General features: G+C 45.5%; 1 protein-coding gene across 1 annotated transcript; it reads left to right on the top strand.

Moving 5' to 3' along the window:
- Positions 1-175: 175 nt before the first annotated feature.
- Positions 176-5,404, top strand: SAP30L (SAP30-like; the record flags this gene model as incomplete). The annotated part of the gene is made up of 4 exons (XM_010285150.1): positions 176-328; positions 1,401-1,523; positions 3,231-3,329; positions 5,276-5,404. Coding segments are annotated over 4 exons (504 nt in total), but the record flags the coding sequence as incomplete, so codon positions are not given.
- Positions 5,405-15,547: the final 10,143 nt, after the last annotated feature.

Raw genomic sequence — 15,547 nt, 5'->3', positions numbered from 1 at the left:
GGAATGTTCGGGGGAGCGCGGGGACGAGCCACCTTTGCTGCGGAGGCAAAAGGTTTAATTTCAGTTTCGTATTGAAAACCGCTGACGGTACTCGGTGAAATCACCGGCATGGGTTGCGCCTGCAGTTAGGCGTCGCTGACGTTACTTTTCGCATCGGTAAGAATTCGCGTTCTAGTGCAAAAGCGAGCTGCTGCGGCTGGCTGGAGGGCGAGGTGCGGGTCCTCGCGCGCTGGTTCGCGGGTGGGCGCTGAGCAGCCGAGTTGCTGCTGAGCGCTTGCTGGCGTCAAGCGACAGCTCTCGGGGGGAGAAACGGGCCGCGGAGAAACGGGTAGAGCAGGGCAGCCCACTAGGATTACAGAAGAGACTCGATTAACGGTGTTCTGCTCCGCCTGGTTTTCTTACCTGATCTTGAAAGATTAAAACCATTAAAAATAAACTGAAAACGGAGGCGAAGTTTTGAGTCAGGCTGTTTGGCAGCGTCCCCAGTTGGGTAGGTCCCTTTTGCACAGCCGAAATACACCATTGTCACAGGAAGAGGGTGACTCAATTTGAAATACAGTCTTACTGTTAAAAAACAGAGTATTTCACCTGGTTGTAGTCCTCAGTAGATTTGTCTAGTGGTACAGTCATTTCTTTCATTTTAGAAATGATTCTTTGTTGACAGATGTAAGGCTTTAGAAAGAAAAAGAGGAAATCAGACTAGCGGACTCAAAATGAAGGGAAAGTATAAAGCAGGCTGCGTAAAGCGACTTCAAGTGTAGGGTGCCTGTGTCCTCTGGGGTCATTTTTGCCTTACAGGTACCAAATAACTTTGATGGTTTGTGCTCCTTTGTTGTTTATATGCTAACTCTAGTGAAATATTATCTGTTAAAAAGGGGGTTCCATGGCAGGATAAGCTATAGGGAAGAGATTTTTGCTTTTGGTTTGCTTGTTGTAATTGAGGTAATTAGCCAACTTTTATTAGATCTAGATTTTTAAACACTTGCATTAATAATCTCATGTACAATTTAAACCAGAAAGTTCACAAGAGTGGAAAAGAATGATGTTTTTCTTGGTAGTTGTCTGGTAGTAAGTCCTGAAGCAAATACACTTCTCTCAGACAATTACCTATTTTTTTCTGGCATGTGATTGCAACCGTAAAAAAGAAATACATTATCTGCAGAGGATCAGCTGGAGCTCTTAAGTCCTTCACTTTCCTTGCCTTTTGTCTTTGTAATGTAAATTATCTCTAACTCAAGAGTATGATATCAGTCTTGGAGCTTAAGAGTAGAAATTCTTTAATGTCATGAGGCAGTCAGTCATGAGAGATGCACTCTAATACTGGTGTCTATGTGGCTGCTGTTGAATGCTGTTTCTACAGTACCTGTTTTGATTGCTTTTTTGCTGCTTTTGGTTCTTAGGTGAGACATCTGTATATTTGTGATTTTCACAAGAACTTCATTCAAAGTGTCCGAAACAAAAGAAAGAGGAAGACAAGTGATGATGGAGGTGACTCTCCTGAGCATGAAACAGATGTCCCAGAGGTTAGTAGGTGCCAGGTGGTTATAGAATGCTTTACCAATTTTGAGCAGGTTGAATTTTGACTTGGATGTTTTAATGTATTGGGAGATATTTAAATTTTAAACTACAACTCCACTGAAACTGCTATAGAGTTACTCTCATTTTTCAGGAAGAATTTTTTCTGATGTGTAATGTCCCGATTTTCTTCTTCATCCCTGTATGAGTTCTTTGCCTATGTGAAGTTTTCTATAAAAAGAGGTACGATAAGGTAACTGCACAGCTTCATGTATGTACTGCTTCGAAACAAAGCTGTTAAAACAGCGTTTGATACTGATTCTTTTTTAAAGGTAAAAATAAGTTATTTTCAGTGGTGACTGAGGCCTTGATATGGTTCTTTGTTACCTAGCATGCATCATTTTGCAAATACACTAGAGAATCTAATAGGTCAGTCTCCCTATGTTTGGATATATGATATCCAGTGATATTAAGCTTCTCCAGACCTTTGCATATGTGGTATTTTTGGCACTATTTAAAACTACCTTCAAATAATTTGTAACTTCTTTTTGTTTCCAGGAAATAGCCCTGTCTTGGTTTTGGCTTATTTTTGTTTTTTTCCTGTGTTACAGAATTCTAGAATAATCTCTTCTCTGTGCCGTTGTGTTCTGTGTTTGCTTTGGTGATGTTTCTGGTACTGTTGACACTGCAAAAAGTTGTGCAGAGGTGATGTTCGTGGAGGAGCTGAGCTCTGGCCACATCAGCAGAGCCCTCTGCTGGAAATGCCACCTGTATTGGCAAAAAGCATTTTATTTCGGGGCGGGGGGGGAAGCCACCAAGAATTGTTTTGTGTGTCTGGACTGCAAAGCTGTGTCCACACACCTGCTGTGTGGAGGTGTTGAAAGAGTAGCAAGTTTTTGTTTTGGTTTGGGTTTTTTTTTTAAGGATACCTGACCTTTTGTTTAGCTGTTCATGTTTCAATTTTACACGGTTCTCCATCAAAACTTTCTCATCCAGTCTTTACGTTGGTTGCCAGGATGACTGGTGAAGACCCAGCTGGCATCTAACAACGTTAGTGCTTGTAGAGCATGCAGGGTATTTGGTGGTTAAAAAGTGAGGGATGCACATCACCTATCTGAATAGGGAGCTCTGCAGTGTGTCAGCTTTAATGTCATTTTCTTTTTGATTTTCAGCAGAGATTCATTGTGTTTGAAACATGGCATTTTCTACATGATCTTCATCTTCCTTTCTGTAACCTCCCCCCATCACCCTTGCTTTTAAACAGTGCACTTCCCATTGAAGTATTTGAATTTCATTTCTTCTCTGTGTCTATACTCTGTCTTATGTCACAAGCCATTTGTTCAGTGCCTGCTAAATTGATGTTTCATGTGTGAGCTTTTCAAACCTTGTGGGAACAAAAGGTTCCCCTTTGCTTGGAGGTTGCAGAGCTGTAATTGAGAGCAGAAATTGGCCAGCAATTCTGTTGACAGCATGTGAACCAGAACAAAATTTTGTATTTCCATGAGGTTATTTTGGTCCTTTAGCATTAACAAATACAAAATATACTTAGATTTGTCAGTAAGGCAAGCCGATGTGGTTCTGAAGCAGGCAAGGAACAGTCCTGTTGAGGAAGAAATAGTTCCTTTTAGATAACTCTTATGTTTTAGATACCTCTACACTTCTGCCTGACAGAGCTACAGGCAGTGCTCATCCTCTCTTCTCTGCGTCACTTCCAGGTTGACTTGTTCCAGCTCCAAGTGAACACTCTCCGACGTTACAAGAGACATTATAAGTTGCAGACTAGGCCTGGACTCAACAAGGCTCAGCTAGCAGAAGTAAGTGATGACAGAAGTAGTATCGTCTCTGTTATTAAAAAAAACTTTTTGTCTCCTCTGCTGGCGTGCACGTTTCTTGGATGCTAATACCTGTAGCGAGTCTCGCTAGTATGTACTGTGTGCTCTGCAAAAGGTTTCATGGGATGGTGCCAACAGAAAGCTGCGTGTTTTCTTTCACCAGAGGCAGTCATGGAATACATGGAAGCTGGCTCTTGAAAGCATGTTTTAGTAACTTGCTTTTCTCTGCTTCCTTTCCCTCCTTGCTCATAGTCACAATCCATTACCTGCAGGGAGCAGAAGCAGGACCTAGTTTCGAGTGGCGTAGGTGTTACCTGAAGATGGCTGTGTAATGAAACTCAGACTTACACACTACTAGTCACCTTAAGTGCCCCTGCTAGTTTTTCTTTCCTCACAGGCACTTGAACTGGTTGGAACTGCTTATTATTAAAGGCAAAGTCACTGATCATGACTTCAGATTCCTTATTTCCCTCCCTTGTCTTGATGTCTTATGATTTGGTATTAAGTCAATACAAGGCCCTTTCCTCAAGGGCCTCTACTGCTGCTTTCTTACCATATGGGGGACTTGTTAAGAAAGAACTCTCTGTAACAGTTTGTTATTTGGGCTAGTTGTGCTTGGTGTGCATCTGCTCTGCTCTCTTTCCTGACTTGATCAGAAGGCATTCTGTGGGAAGAATCTTCTCTAAACTTGAAAAAACTGGAGCAGTTTTTTTTTTGGTAAAGAGGTTGTTTTTGTAAGCTGAGGCTTTCCCAACTGTCTGCCCAAAACTGTCTGTTTTGCTTTTGCTTTAAAGGGCAACAAACCACAGACCAAATATGACAGCAAGACACTGTCTTGCTGTCTTTCAAAGTCAGCTAGGGAAGGAATATAGAGAATGTGTAGTGTCATGCATGTAGGAATAAGGTGAACGAAGCAGAGCGGGTGTATGTCCTCATTAGTAGTTCTGATTTGTCATGTTCTAACTAACCATTCATAGTCTCTCAGCTACCTCCTGCCATGAAGGACTACTTACTTGGGCAATTTGCCATGAATGTGCCCAGGAGGAAAAAAAAAAAAAAAAATACTATGCAAGCGGAAAATAAAGGGAGCCTAACTTAAAGTTGTCACACACTTCCCAGATTTCCTGTGAAGTCTGAGCAGCTTTGACCCTACGCTGGATCCTCGTCCAGCTCCCATGCTTGAATCACTGCTGCCTGAGGCTCTTAGACTCCTGCTGCTACCCCACCGTAAGGAAAACTCAAACTTCCATAAATCTTCTTGGAGTGACTTATTGCTCAGCCTGCATCAACATCCAGTGCTGGAGCTGTGTTGGGTACCAGAAAATTGCTGCTTCCATATGAGAAGCAGATCTCATCCAGCTCCAACGTGTTTTCTACATTCGTTTTCTGAGGAAAAAGCATCTAATGGTTCAGGGCTTATGCTACTGTCAGAGAGGGGTAGCCCTAACCAAGTCCTAACTCTCCCATTGCAAATCCCCTGGTGTTCCATCCAGTGTGTTTTCCTTTGGACTCTAAAACTTTGCTACATCTGGTTCACATGGCAAAGTGTTTCAGTATTTCTCACACTCTCCTTTAAAATACTGAGATGCAGGGGAAACTTGCTCTCCGAATAATCTCGGCATGAAATGCCGCTTAGGGGAGGCTGTGCTGCTTTGGCAGGAGGACATTCTGGCTTCCAAATTCCGCTTGTAGGTTGGCTGCAAATACTGCTGATGTAGCAAGACTGTGCTATGTTCATACACACATTCCAGCTGTAGAGAGAGAGAGGTAAATGAGGACTGACAGTTTGAATTGGTGCATGTTTGACTAAAAGTATATTACACTCAGTGGCCAGAAAATCGGTTTTGGAAAGCGAAGAGAAACCCTGTTCTGATTATTTCTACTTTTTAATTTCAGAATTTCTGTCTCTTTACATGTTGTCCTTCTAGACTGTCAGTCGTCACTTCAGGAATATTCCTGTGAATGAGAAAGAGACGCTTGCGTATTTCATCTATATGGTGAAGAACAACAAGAGCAGGCTGGACCAGAAATCAGAAGGTAGCAAGCAACTAGAATGAAGCTTAACAAGACTTGGAATAAGGGAGACCTTGAAGGAACAGATGGTATTGTGCATTTTAGGTATATAAAAACTGTTGAAGTATATTGTAAATTTCTTTTTTTTTAAATGCAGTAAGTCTGGATGACAGAAAAGAATACAGACATTCTTATCGGGAGTATTTGAAAACATGTGCCCAGCATGTTTCAGAAGACTTCTTCCCCTCATTTCAAAGTCACATTGGAATAAAGAAATAAGGATAGTGGTGAACCCAAGTAAACCTGTAGGACTGTGGAGTTTGTCAACTCGGTGTTTTAAACCATTTCTGGAAATCTGCATCTCAGTGCAATTCAGATCACAGATGGAATTTTTTCACTGAATTTGGGCTGCATCACAAACCACCATGCAGTTTATCTTGGCGCAGGACTGGAATAGCGGCAGAGGTAAAATTCATTATTAAGGTGCATGGGTCAGAAGTTTCCCTGAAGTGTGGTCCCCACCTTCACATGCTGTCTTGTCTTGAGTCAGTGCTTCAAGTCCCAAACTTCTACAAATGCTCCAGCTCACCAAATCTACTGCAGTGAACGCTACTTGACTAGTCTGAAATTGATTTTTTTTTTTTTACCATTTTTTCCTCCTGCCCCCTTCCAAAATGGATGCCAAACAACTCTCTGCAATCTCTTTTTCTAATTTCTCTTATTTAAGAATTAATTGTCTGCAAGCATTTAAAAACTTTTGTATTTCCTCAGAATGTGCTATTAAGGCAAATACAGCTTATTTGCTGGGTTTGATCATGTTGGTAGAAATGCTCATTTCATTCACTTACGTGTATTTCTCTTGTATTCAAGGCTCAGTGATGGTAGGTGAAACAATGGCTTAAGACATCTGTCTCTTCATCTCTGTGTCAGATCAGGCATCAATCACAAGTGATGTGAATTTTATACTGAAGCTGGTCTTTAGCAGATGTCACAGAACTGCTATGTGGACTAGTGGACTCGGCAGCCTCTGAGTATAAAGCAGACTTATGCTGATGGGTGTAGCACCATAACCGGGGTAGGGAACTGACTGGAGCATAATGCATTTCATCTGTCTTTGCAACGGGCAAAAAGTATTGAAGCACTTGCCTTTTGTGTGCATTTGAGTGGAGAGTGGCGTGCTGGTGCTCTTTAACTGGGCACTGTAGGAGGAGATCACTCTGATTTCGTTATTTAAAGCCAAGGTGTCCTTACAAATAACACAGTGGTTATTTTGGCAAAAGGAGCTTATAAAAGTGTTGGTTGTGACTGACAGTTCTCTGGTGACCTCAAATTCTATTCAAGGGGATCTCATGATTTAAAGCACCACTCTGTTTCTTTGCTGTCCTAACCAATGTCTCCATTCTGTTACAAGATGCCAAGACTCCACATAGAGTATATTCTCAACAAGCCTTAATCAACGAACTGAACAGTAGAAAACTTGGGCTAACACTTTGTCAATGGCAGGTTCTAATATTCCAAAACTGGATGAAGCTTTGTTGAAGAGCTAAACATACAGATCACGATCACAGCTTAGTCCTGCGTCATGTTTCATAAGGCATGAAGGGTTCACATAGTGAAGTTGTTGTTGAAGCTCTCCAAGGGTCTCTTTAAAAATCAAGTCACAATTTAAACCAAGCTGTTCACATCAGCTCTGAAGCGTTTGCTAATACTCCAAAAACACGTTCAACAAACTTCAACATGTCTAAGTCCTGTGTCATAGGCAGAAATACTCTGTTATGGTACACATCCCACTTGTGAAGTTTTGGGGAGTATGATTGTTTCAGCATTTCGTTGTTCGATTCAGTATGGATTTTAAGAACATCAGCCAGGAAAGAAGTTCAAGGAATGAGGAGAGAATGTCTTGCGTCAGTATTTCATGAATGTTTTAAAATTTCCTAATTATGCTGGTCCTTTCCTTATTGAAAGGATGGAGTAATTCCCACATCAGTCAACATGATCTGGCTTCTCTCATTCAGGACAGATAGCTAAAACGGTACGTTCTCTGACTGCATGTTAATCTTCAAAGTGCTGGTGTAATCAGAGGATATTACCAAGGGAAAATGAGTTTCTGAGTTGAGAGGGTTATGCCTCATTGTAACTTCTAGACCAAAACTGTAAAAATGTAGTTTGTTTGGGGTTTACTTTGTTGTTGTATTTTTGTTTTGTTTTATTTCTGAGAGTAAATAAATCTGTTGGGGTGTTTTAGCAGCCAGCAGCAAAATGATTCTTTTCAAGGAAATATGGTGGCAGGTTCCATCTGTTCAGGTGTATTCACTGGAATGCTTTTGTGCAGAGGTGGTATCCAGGAAACTTTTTTTTTTCCTGAAAGTAGTCAATTGATGTGAAATGTGATCCTTGTTGGTTTCACTCTTAAAGAATTATACTTTTTTGAAAAAATTCTTAGTGAAGTGTGATGATGAAGGGATGTTTACCAGCCATTAGCAGTTGTTTATAAGGTGGAAAGCTTGGAGGCAAGACACCAAAGAAGCAGAAGAATCTTTGGCTGTCAGACCCCACGGCCTTATAAACCCTTGCAAATGCCTTATTACCTTGTTCTCAACTTAGCTAGAGCAAAACGCCTTGAGCAAAGGAAAGCCGATGTCTTGTTGGAAGGGTTAGCCGCTTTATGGCTCCCACGCTATAAACCGAAATCACACGTCAATTCAGTAGCAATATCCATGTTCAGGGTGCCTGTGATTCTTGAAAAGCATTTAGTGTCTAATAACCAGAAAACGCAACAATGCAATTGTCATTCTGTATAATACCATTCTGTGTATTTGATTCCTTATGCTGCATGCCAATTAAAAAAGACTTTCCAACGTTTTGTTTTAAACTTCAAAGTAAATGTGTTTGAACCTCACGCTTGTGAAGCCATGAGGTGGGACGTTTTCTCAGCACTTTTAGATGGGACTTGTTGGAAAGGTGGAAGACCCAAATCGCTTTGGCTGGTATGATAAGTTTATTTTTTTTCCTTTTACATTTTACTTTTCACAGATGGGCCTTAAATTCTGTCTAGCTTTGAACCATGGAGCACAAGCCTTGGGGGCATGGAGGATGACCAGATGTCATCTTCCATTTATAATAGTGGAAGCTTATTTCTTACAAGCCTACATAGGTGACATTCACCCTGGGGCAGAGTCGTCATCTTTGAAGCCCTCCAGCCATTATATAGCCTAACTCAATTGCATAGCCTAATTCAATTCTCATTGAAGAGTTGCATTAACTTCATTAGATTTCTGAATATATCCAAAGCCATTAGTATGAAATCCAAATAATGCAGGAACATCTCTTCCAGGATTAATTTCATCCTGTATGCTGACCCTCTGTTCACTTTAAGGGAAGAAGAAGAAATCATTGCTGGTAGTTATTGGCTTGAGTTCAACTGAAGGGAGTTGGAAGTATGCAAAGTCTTGAGTCAGTGGCAATCTGATGGCTGAAAAGTGCAAATATATCCAAGGAGGCTGTGTTAGAATGCAGGTGTGTTTTAAAATTTCTTCATCTCAAAGAATATTATATATCAACCTGAAGTAAACAATTGCATTAAAAGATAATGTTTCTTTTGCCAGGCACTTTAGAAGCTCAGCCTGAGAAAAGCAGAGCGAGCGGGTTTGTACCACTTGTCCCCAGTGCTCTAGTGTCTCAGTTTTCCTTAGGAATATGGCTGTAAACCACTAGATAGCCTGGAGTGGAAGGTTTGACCGAAACATACCAAGTCTGGCATTTAGAATTAGCCTTAAGTGTGAGATGGCTTCAGAGGGTCTTTGAAATCAAGAGCCAAAATAATCCACAGTAAGTGCGAGTTTTCAAGTGGGTCATGATGGCACAGAGAAGATGAAACAGGACATGGCCCACAGAGAGACTCAACAAAAGAACGCTATTCCACAGTTAGCAACGTGGAGGAAGACTTGTCCTGTGTTAGCTCTTGTAATGGGTGTTTTATGAAAGGGGAAGAAGGGGAGAGCTGTGCACTTTACGTCTTTTGGTTGAACCAAATGTAAATACCAATGGGAGATCTTCAGCAGTAACTGCAGATGGAGGAGAGAGAAATGGTCTGCTGGGAGACTGTTTATTTAAATTTGCAGATCGTTACACTTCCCCAGAGCACTAGAGTCACTTTGCCTCTACAGTTTAAAAGAGTGGGTAACACAAGCTAGCCTCCTGCACGGAGGGAGTCCTTGTACTGCCCAGAGTATTGACTGAAGAGTCCCAAAGGTGAAGGAATGTTATTGATGCCTCACTCCTCTTGTCACTGATGCCCTTTAGCCATCTCTAGCTTATCAAGTTAGGGAGTTTTCATTTTCCAGTTTCAAAGTGCAAATGAACTGTTACGATGTAAGATGCTCCTTGCACTTTTCACAGCTGTCCCTGGTCTCGCGTGTTTGACTTGCCTGTGAACACATCTGTCTGGAATGAATTAAATGGTTGAGGAAAGTGTAAGTGTAGGGAGAGGGGTTGGCTCTCCTGCCTTAAACCTGAACTTCCCTTGCAAGCAGCTCTGCAGGCCATCCTGTACATCAGTGGGCTCCAGGAGCCTCTCGCTTAGCCGAGCCCTAACAGGGCCAGGTTTACTCCTGTCCTAGCCACAACTCTGTTCCGCGGCTAGAGCACAGGGGAGGTGAGTAGCAGGTAACTTGCAGAATGGCTTGGAGTCTTTTAGCGGGCTTACTGGGAGAGAAAAACTGTGTTCCCTCTTCTGTTTCTGGCCTCCATGTGTTGTGCTGATTTATGCCAAATGTTTTGGACACCTTGTATTTTTAACTGTGTAATATAGCTGTGTATTGTTAAGGCAACTTAGTAACTTATAGCAAAAGCTGTAGAACTCCTTTCTCTGAGGTGTAGGAAATGTCCTGCTTCCACTGTGTATGAGACTTTAACTCTGTACTGTCTGACAAAGATAAAATGCTGAATTTCACTTTAATAAATGATCTATCTAGCAACACGGCCTACATTCCCTTCTGTTTCCCTTTCTGCCCTTGGCACTTTTGGCTCCAGAGCCAATGGAGTTTTGCTTTGCATGGGTGTCCTGGTCCAGGCTTCTCTGATTCACTGGCATTTCCCAGCTACCTCCCCAGGGCCGAAAATATTGCAGACATAGAGGGGAGAACGGCACTGCCGACTAGGATATGTTTCTTTTTCCCATATTGCTCTTCCTCCTGACCGTCAGCCTTATGGGCAAAGACGCCTCACTTTTTTTGTTGCAGTGAGGGAGTGAGTGATGCCAGAACCTGGGGCTTGAATACTTTTCTCCTGAACGCTGTCATGGCATTTCCTAAGGCTCTGCTGGCACTGTCTGAGGCTTGCTTTAGCCTTGATTTTTGGCCAGGAAAGAGGTTGTAGTGTAGCTTTTCAGATGCTTGGGCTCTCACAGAGGAGGATGATAGGATGTTGAGAGCTTTACACTCAAAATGAGTGACCTGAATTTATTGCTGTCAAATTAAATTACACTGTTGATGTGCAAGAAAGATTTGCATAGATAATTCTCCCTGAAACAACCCCACAACATCTCCTGTATCCTTATTCTTTGGTGCTGCCCTACAGCCAGCTGACCTGTCTCCTCAGGACGGCAGGGAAGAGACCTTAGAGAACTGAACCAAATTGTGTTGGTTCTTTAATCTGCTGTGAGAAACAATCAGTGATTGATAGATATGTTTGAGTCTAACATACTCTTAGCTGAAGACTGACCTTGCTGTACTGGAGAGCTGGGGGAGACTGAGCTGGCACGTCTGAAGCAGATCATGATGTCCTTAGTGCCTGCGTTTGTGGACGTGTCTGGAGGCCTTTGCAATGAACCAGCATCTTTTTGTGTGAGGCAACGTGCTGCCCAGCTCCAAAAGCGTGTCCCTGTCTCGGGGAGTGCTCAGCTGCAGGTGGCAAGACCAGAGGTGACGCAGGTGGGCACCACGAAACAAGGAGCCAGGGTGGATCACTTTGCAGGCGATGCCCTCTGTGTTGTCAAGCTGGTTTAGGAGGTACCAGGGAAAAGCCTTTAATCTCATGTTTGCTCCCTGCCAAGAAACCCAGAGGAAGAATCTGCTCAACCTTTTTGACCTATTCACACCGAGAGAGGAAGCAACCAGCAGATTGATCCGATGGGCCTAAAACCACACATTCCCCTCTGGGCTCCCTGCTGCCGTGCGAGGGCAGTGTTAGCTCAGGAACGCGGGTGCTGGGTGCTCTGCAGCAGCACCTCTGAGCCCAGGGCAGCTGGCGGGGGGACCAGAGCCATTTTCCCGTCCCGAAGATGCCGCCTCGGTGGGAGCTGGCTGTACTTGTCAGATACCGGAAGCGGGATTGTGCTGTAGTGGGATGTGGACATCATAAAAATGGTTTGTTTGGGTTTCGGGGTTTTTTTTTTCCTCTGGTTGGACATTGAAATTGAACACGTCCGATCCTCTGCGTGAGCCGTCCTGCTGCCTCCTTGCAATGTTGATGGAAACCAGGCTTCGGTTCTCTACTCCCCAGCAGAAAGGGCAGCGCAGGGGACTGGGGAAAAATGTGAATGTGGATTTAATGGTTTTATGTTTGAGAGATGTGGTTGAGCAGGCTGAGTGTGCAGGGGAGAACCTTAGTGTTTGCTTTTCTTTTTTCCTTTTTTTTTTTTTTTATTTTCCCTGTATCCGATAAGGGGTGACTGCACGGCTCTGCCAGCACTCAATCTCACTTTGCCAGGAGCTGGAGCTGATCTCACATCTCTTATCCTTGCAGGCAGTGTTCGCTTCTTCCCTCAGCACCTCAGAGCTCCCTAATGCGATTTTACTTAATTGTTTTTGGAACTTTCTCCAAGATCTATTCCCTTTACGTGTTGGTGATCGCTGCGGCATCCTCGGCAGGGAGCACCAAGGTGCCCGTGGGGAAGAGCAGAGGCTGCGAGACGGGGGAAGAGGGAAGTGTCAGGTAGCTGAGGTGGCTCTGCTGCTCCTCCTACCACAGGTATGGACTGCCAGGGACCAGAGAGCACAATGATGGGCACCGCATTAGCAAGCTCGCTAACCCAGGTGGTGGTCGCAAAGCAGAGAGGAGGCTCTGGGTCCGAGAGGTGGGTGAGCGTTGCCTGCGTCTCTTCCTGGTCTTGATGCCTGTGTGGGCAAGTCTGCCTTTAGAAAAGTGAGTATCGTATCCAGTGGTCCGGGAGCCAGCTCGTTCGTAGCTCAGTTCAGTGTCTGGGTTTTCGCCAGCTCCTGCGCCTGTTGAGCAGACGGCAGGCCGGCAGCCATGGCCTGGCAGGCAGCCCTGAGCAATCTGATCTCCTGTTTGGTGGCTTGCCGTCCGAATTGCAGGCCTTTCGTTGGGCTGGGGTGGGAAAGGCAGGCGCCACATCCAGCCCCTCTGCACGGAGATGTGGGGGAAATAGCCCGGCACCTTCCCAACTCGGCCCAGCTGGGCAACCAGGATCTCTGTAGGTGTCCCAAAGAGGGCTGTTCTGCTCTTCCTTGTCCATTCTGCCCTGGAAGTTGGGGTACCCCTCTACCCTGCAGGTTGTTGTTCTCATTGTTCCACACCCACCTTTCCAACAGAACCAGGTTGTTTAATTTTTTCTTGGAATTTACAGTGGTTTACTGTCCATAAACCCTGACCCTCGGAGCCCTCGGTGCATTACTGCTAGCCTCGACTCACCTCAGCCCTCTTGTCTCTTTTTTCCTGGGGATAAAAAGCAGGTTGAAGGCTCTTCTTTGGCACAGTGATAGCACTGGGTACAGGCAGGACTTTTCTTATTAGACCAGCACAAGCTGCAGTGCCGGGGAGCTGCTGTCCCTCACCAGGCTATTCCTTGTCCTCCTCCCTTCTCTCCTTTTCCTGATCCTGTTTTCCCCATTCCTCCCTGCTGCTCATCTGCTCCAAACCCTCCATGCACTCCACAAAGCAGGCCAACAAAGGCATCTCCACAAGGGCCTTCCCCCCTCTTTATGCCGCATTCCTAGAAACAGGAGCCTAAAAGGGCGTTGGGTGTGGAATCGCGTGGGTTTAGCCCTAAGCAGCTGCCTTGGTTCCTGGACATTTTGTAGGGTGAGTTGTTGAACACAGCAGCCCAGGCTCGAATCTGAGTTAAGCCGATGAGCTTCAGCGCAAAGCCTGCCCTTCTACTCTCCGTCAGACACAGGACCAAAGCAGTGGAAGCTGAAGAGTGAAGGTGAGCAGAGGAGGGAGTTCCGGGGTTGACGCAAGCTTTGTGCACTAGCTCAGTCTCGTAACTCCTTCCAGCTTCTCAGTTTGGGAAGGAGCTCCTGGCTGAGGCAATTAAACCAGCCTGCTCTGGCCCCCACGTCCCCGCCGGCTGCTCCTGCAGGTCAGTTACAGGCCATGAGAATTTTGTCAAGGTAGCTGCAGTCTAAGGAAAAAAAAAAATCCCTTTTCCTCTCAATTCCTCTGCTTTCAGCCGCTAGTGACGCCATAGATTCCCTCACTTCTCTGGTTACTGTAAAGTCTTCCAGGGTGGTCAGGACTGAATTCCTCACGCAAAAGAACAAGCAGGGAAAAAGGAAACTTTGCAAGAAAGGACCTTCCCCACCTTGGGGATCTCTTGCAAGGAATCTGCGAGGCTCCAGGCGAGTGCTCTGGCCTTGCAATCCCCCTGCTCAAGCCTCCTGGGTCGCTGCCTGTCTCTCCTCTTGCCGGTAAATGTCCTCCCACCAGCCTGCACTGCCCGCTTGCGCTCCAGCAGGTCTGTCTGGCTCCCTGCCCCCTCTGATCTGCAGGCTCCTGGAGCTGCGGCAGCTCCGGGTTTGCTATTGCACTTCACCTTTGGAGTAACCAGGAGAGACGGAGCTTGTCCAGCATCGCACAGCTATGGAGTTGGCATGGAGTCCTGCTGAGCAAAGTGCTTGGCTGTTTTTACCCCCTGCCCTGAGCTGTACGGCACTGGTCTCGACCAGACAGCCCCAGGTCCCAGCCACCTTCCATCCTGGACCTTAAATCCAGCTGCTACGTGGGACACAAGTGGGCTGCTGTGCCACCCCGCACCATCCAGCTTCACCCGAGGGCTGTGCTGAGACGTGGGAGAAGATCAGCATTTTTTGGAAATTGTCAGCAAAGTGTCATCGCTGCCAGAGAAGATGCTTGCTGATGGGTTTGCTCCACCACTGAGCAGGACAAGGATGGGTCATTCTGCAAAAAGCCATGGTGAGCACCTTTGCTAACCCCACACAAAGCACAGGTCCTGTGAGGGGGTAAATACTTCTCCCAACACCCCACACTGGGGAAAGGGCCTTCATGAGGTGGAGCAGTGAAGGCTGGCTTTGGAGTGGCAGACGCATGGGGTGGGAGTACAAACTCATGGACAGTGAGTTTGTCCGTTGTTTGAAGGATGGTCTGGGGAAGATTGGCACAGGGTGCAGTACTCTTGGTCTTTGCCCAGCACAGGCAGCTGCATGGAGAAATACACCTCGGGCAGAGCTCGGCACTAGCAGACCCAAGCACGGACAGCCATAGGGGTGAAAACCCAGAGAGTTTGGATTTGTTTGGGGAGAAAAACAAAAAACAAACAAACAAAAAAACCCAACTTGGAACCTTCATTTGCCTTGTGGCTCCAGAGTCTTCCCATGCTTGGATGTCATTTCTACAGCTGTGGACTGGAAATGCATGTTCTTTTTAGATGGGTCTCAGAATCACATGGCTCCAGAAGCATGGAGATGAGGAAGAACTATTGCATGTCATGAACTTTGCAGCTGAGGGGCCTCTGTTGGACACAAAACCTTCCCACCTGAGCGGTAGTCCCAGGAGACAGTCTGACTTGGGAGCCAGCAACCGGGCTGAGAGGCTCCAAGTGTTGGGAGAGGATCAAAAAGCTCCCCTGGCAGTAAATCTTTCCCCTGCCATGTTACTCACTGGGGCTTGTGGCCATTCCTCTGAGGTCGGCCCCGGGTCAGGATTTCTCCTGTCTCTTTAGCCCCCAAACCTGGAGATTTTTGTCTTATCTTTGACGCCATCTTGACACCGAAAACAAATTATGGCCCAATTACCCATACTGAGAGGGGCTGGGGCTACCTTAAATGGTATCTATCAGGCGCTTCCTTAAAAGTGGGTAATTAGATTGGGGTGGGGAGGGGGGCAAAGACTGGGGGGCCCCCCGGCATGGGGCTGCCCTTGCCCCCCTGCTTGGCAGGGCAGGAGGAGGCATCCCATCCAGTCCCCAGTCACTCTGGCCCAGCTGA

This window comes from Phaethon lepturus, unplaced genomic scaffold (assembly GCF_000687285.1).
Source record: "Phaethon lepturus isolate BGI_N335 unplaced genomic scaffold, ASM68728v1 scaffold45364, whole genome shotgun sequence".
NCBI classification, from domain to species: domain Eukaryota; kingdom Metazoa; phylum Chordata; class Aves; order Phaethontiformes; family Phaethontidae; genus Phaethon; species Phaethon lepturus.
This window is presented reverse-complemented; position numbering and strand designations above follow the sequence as displayed.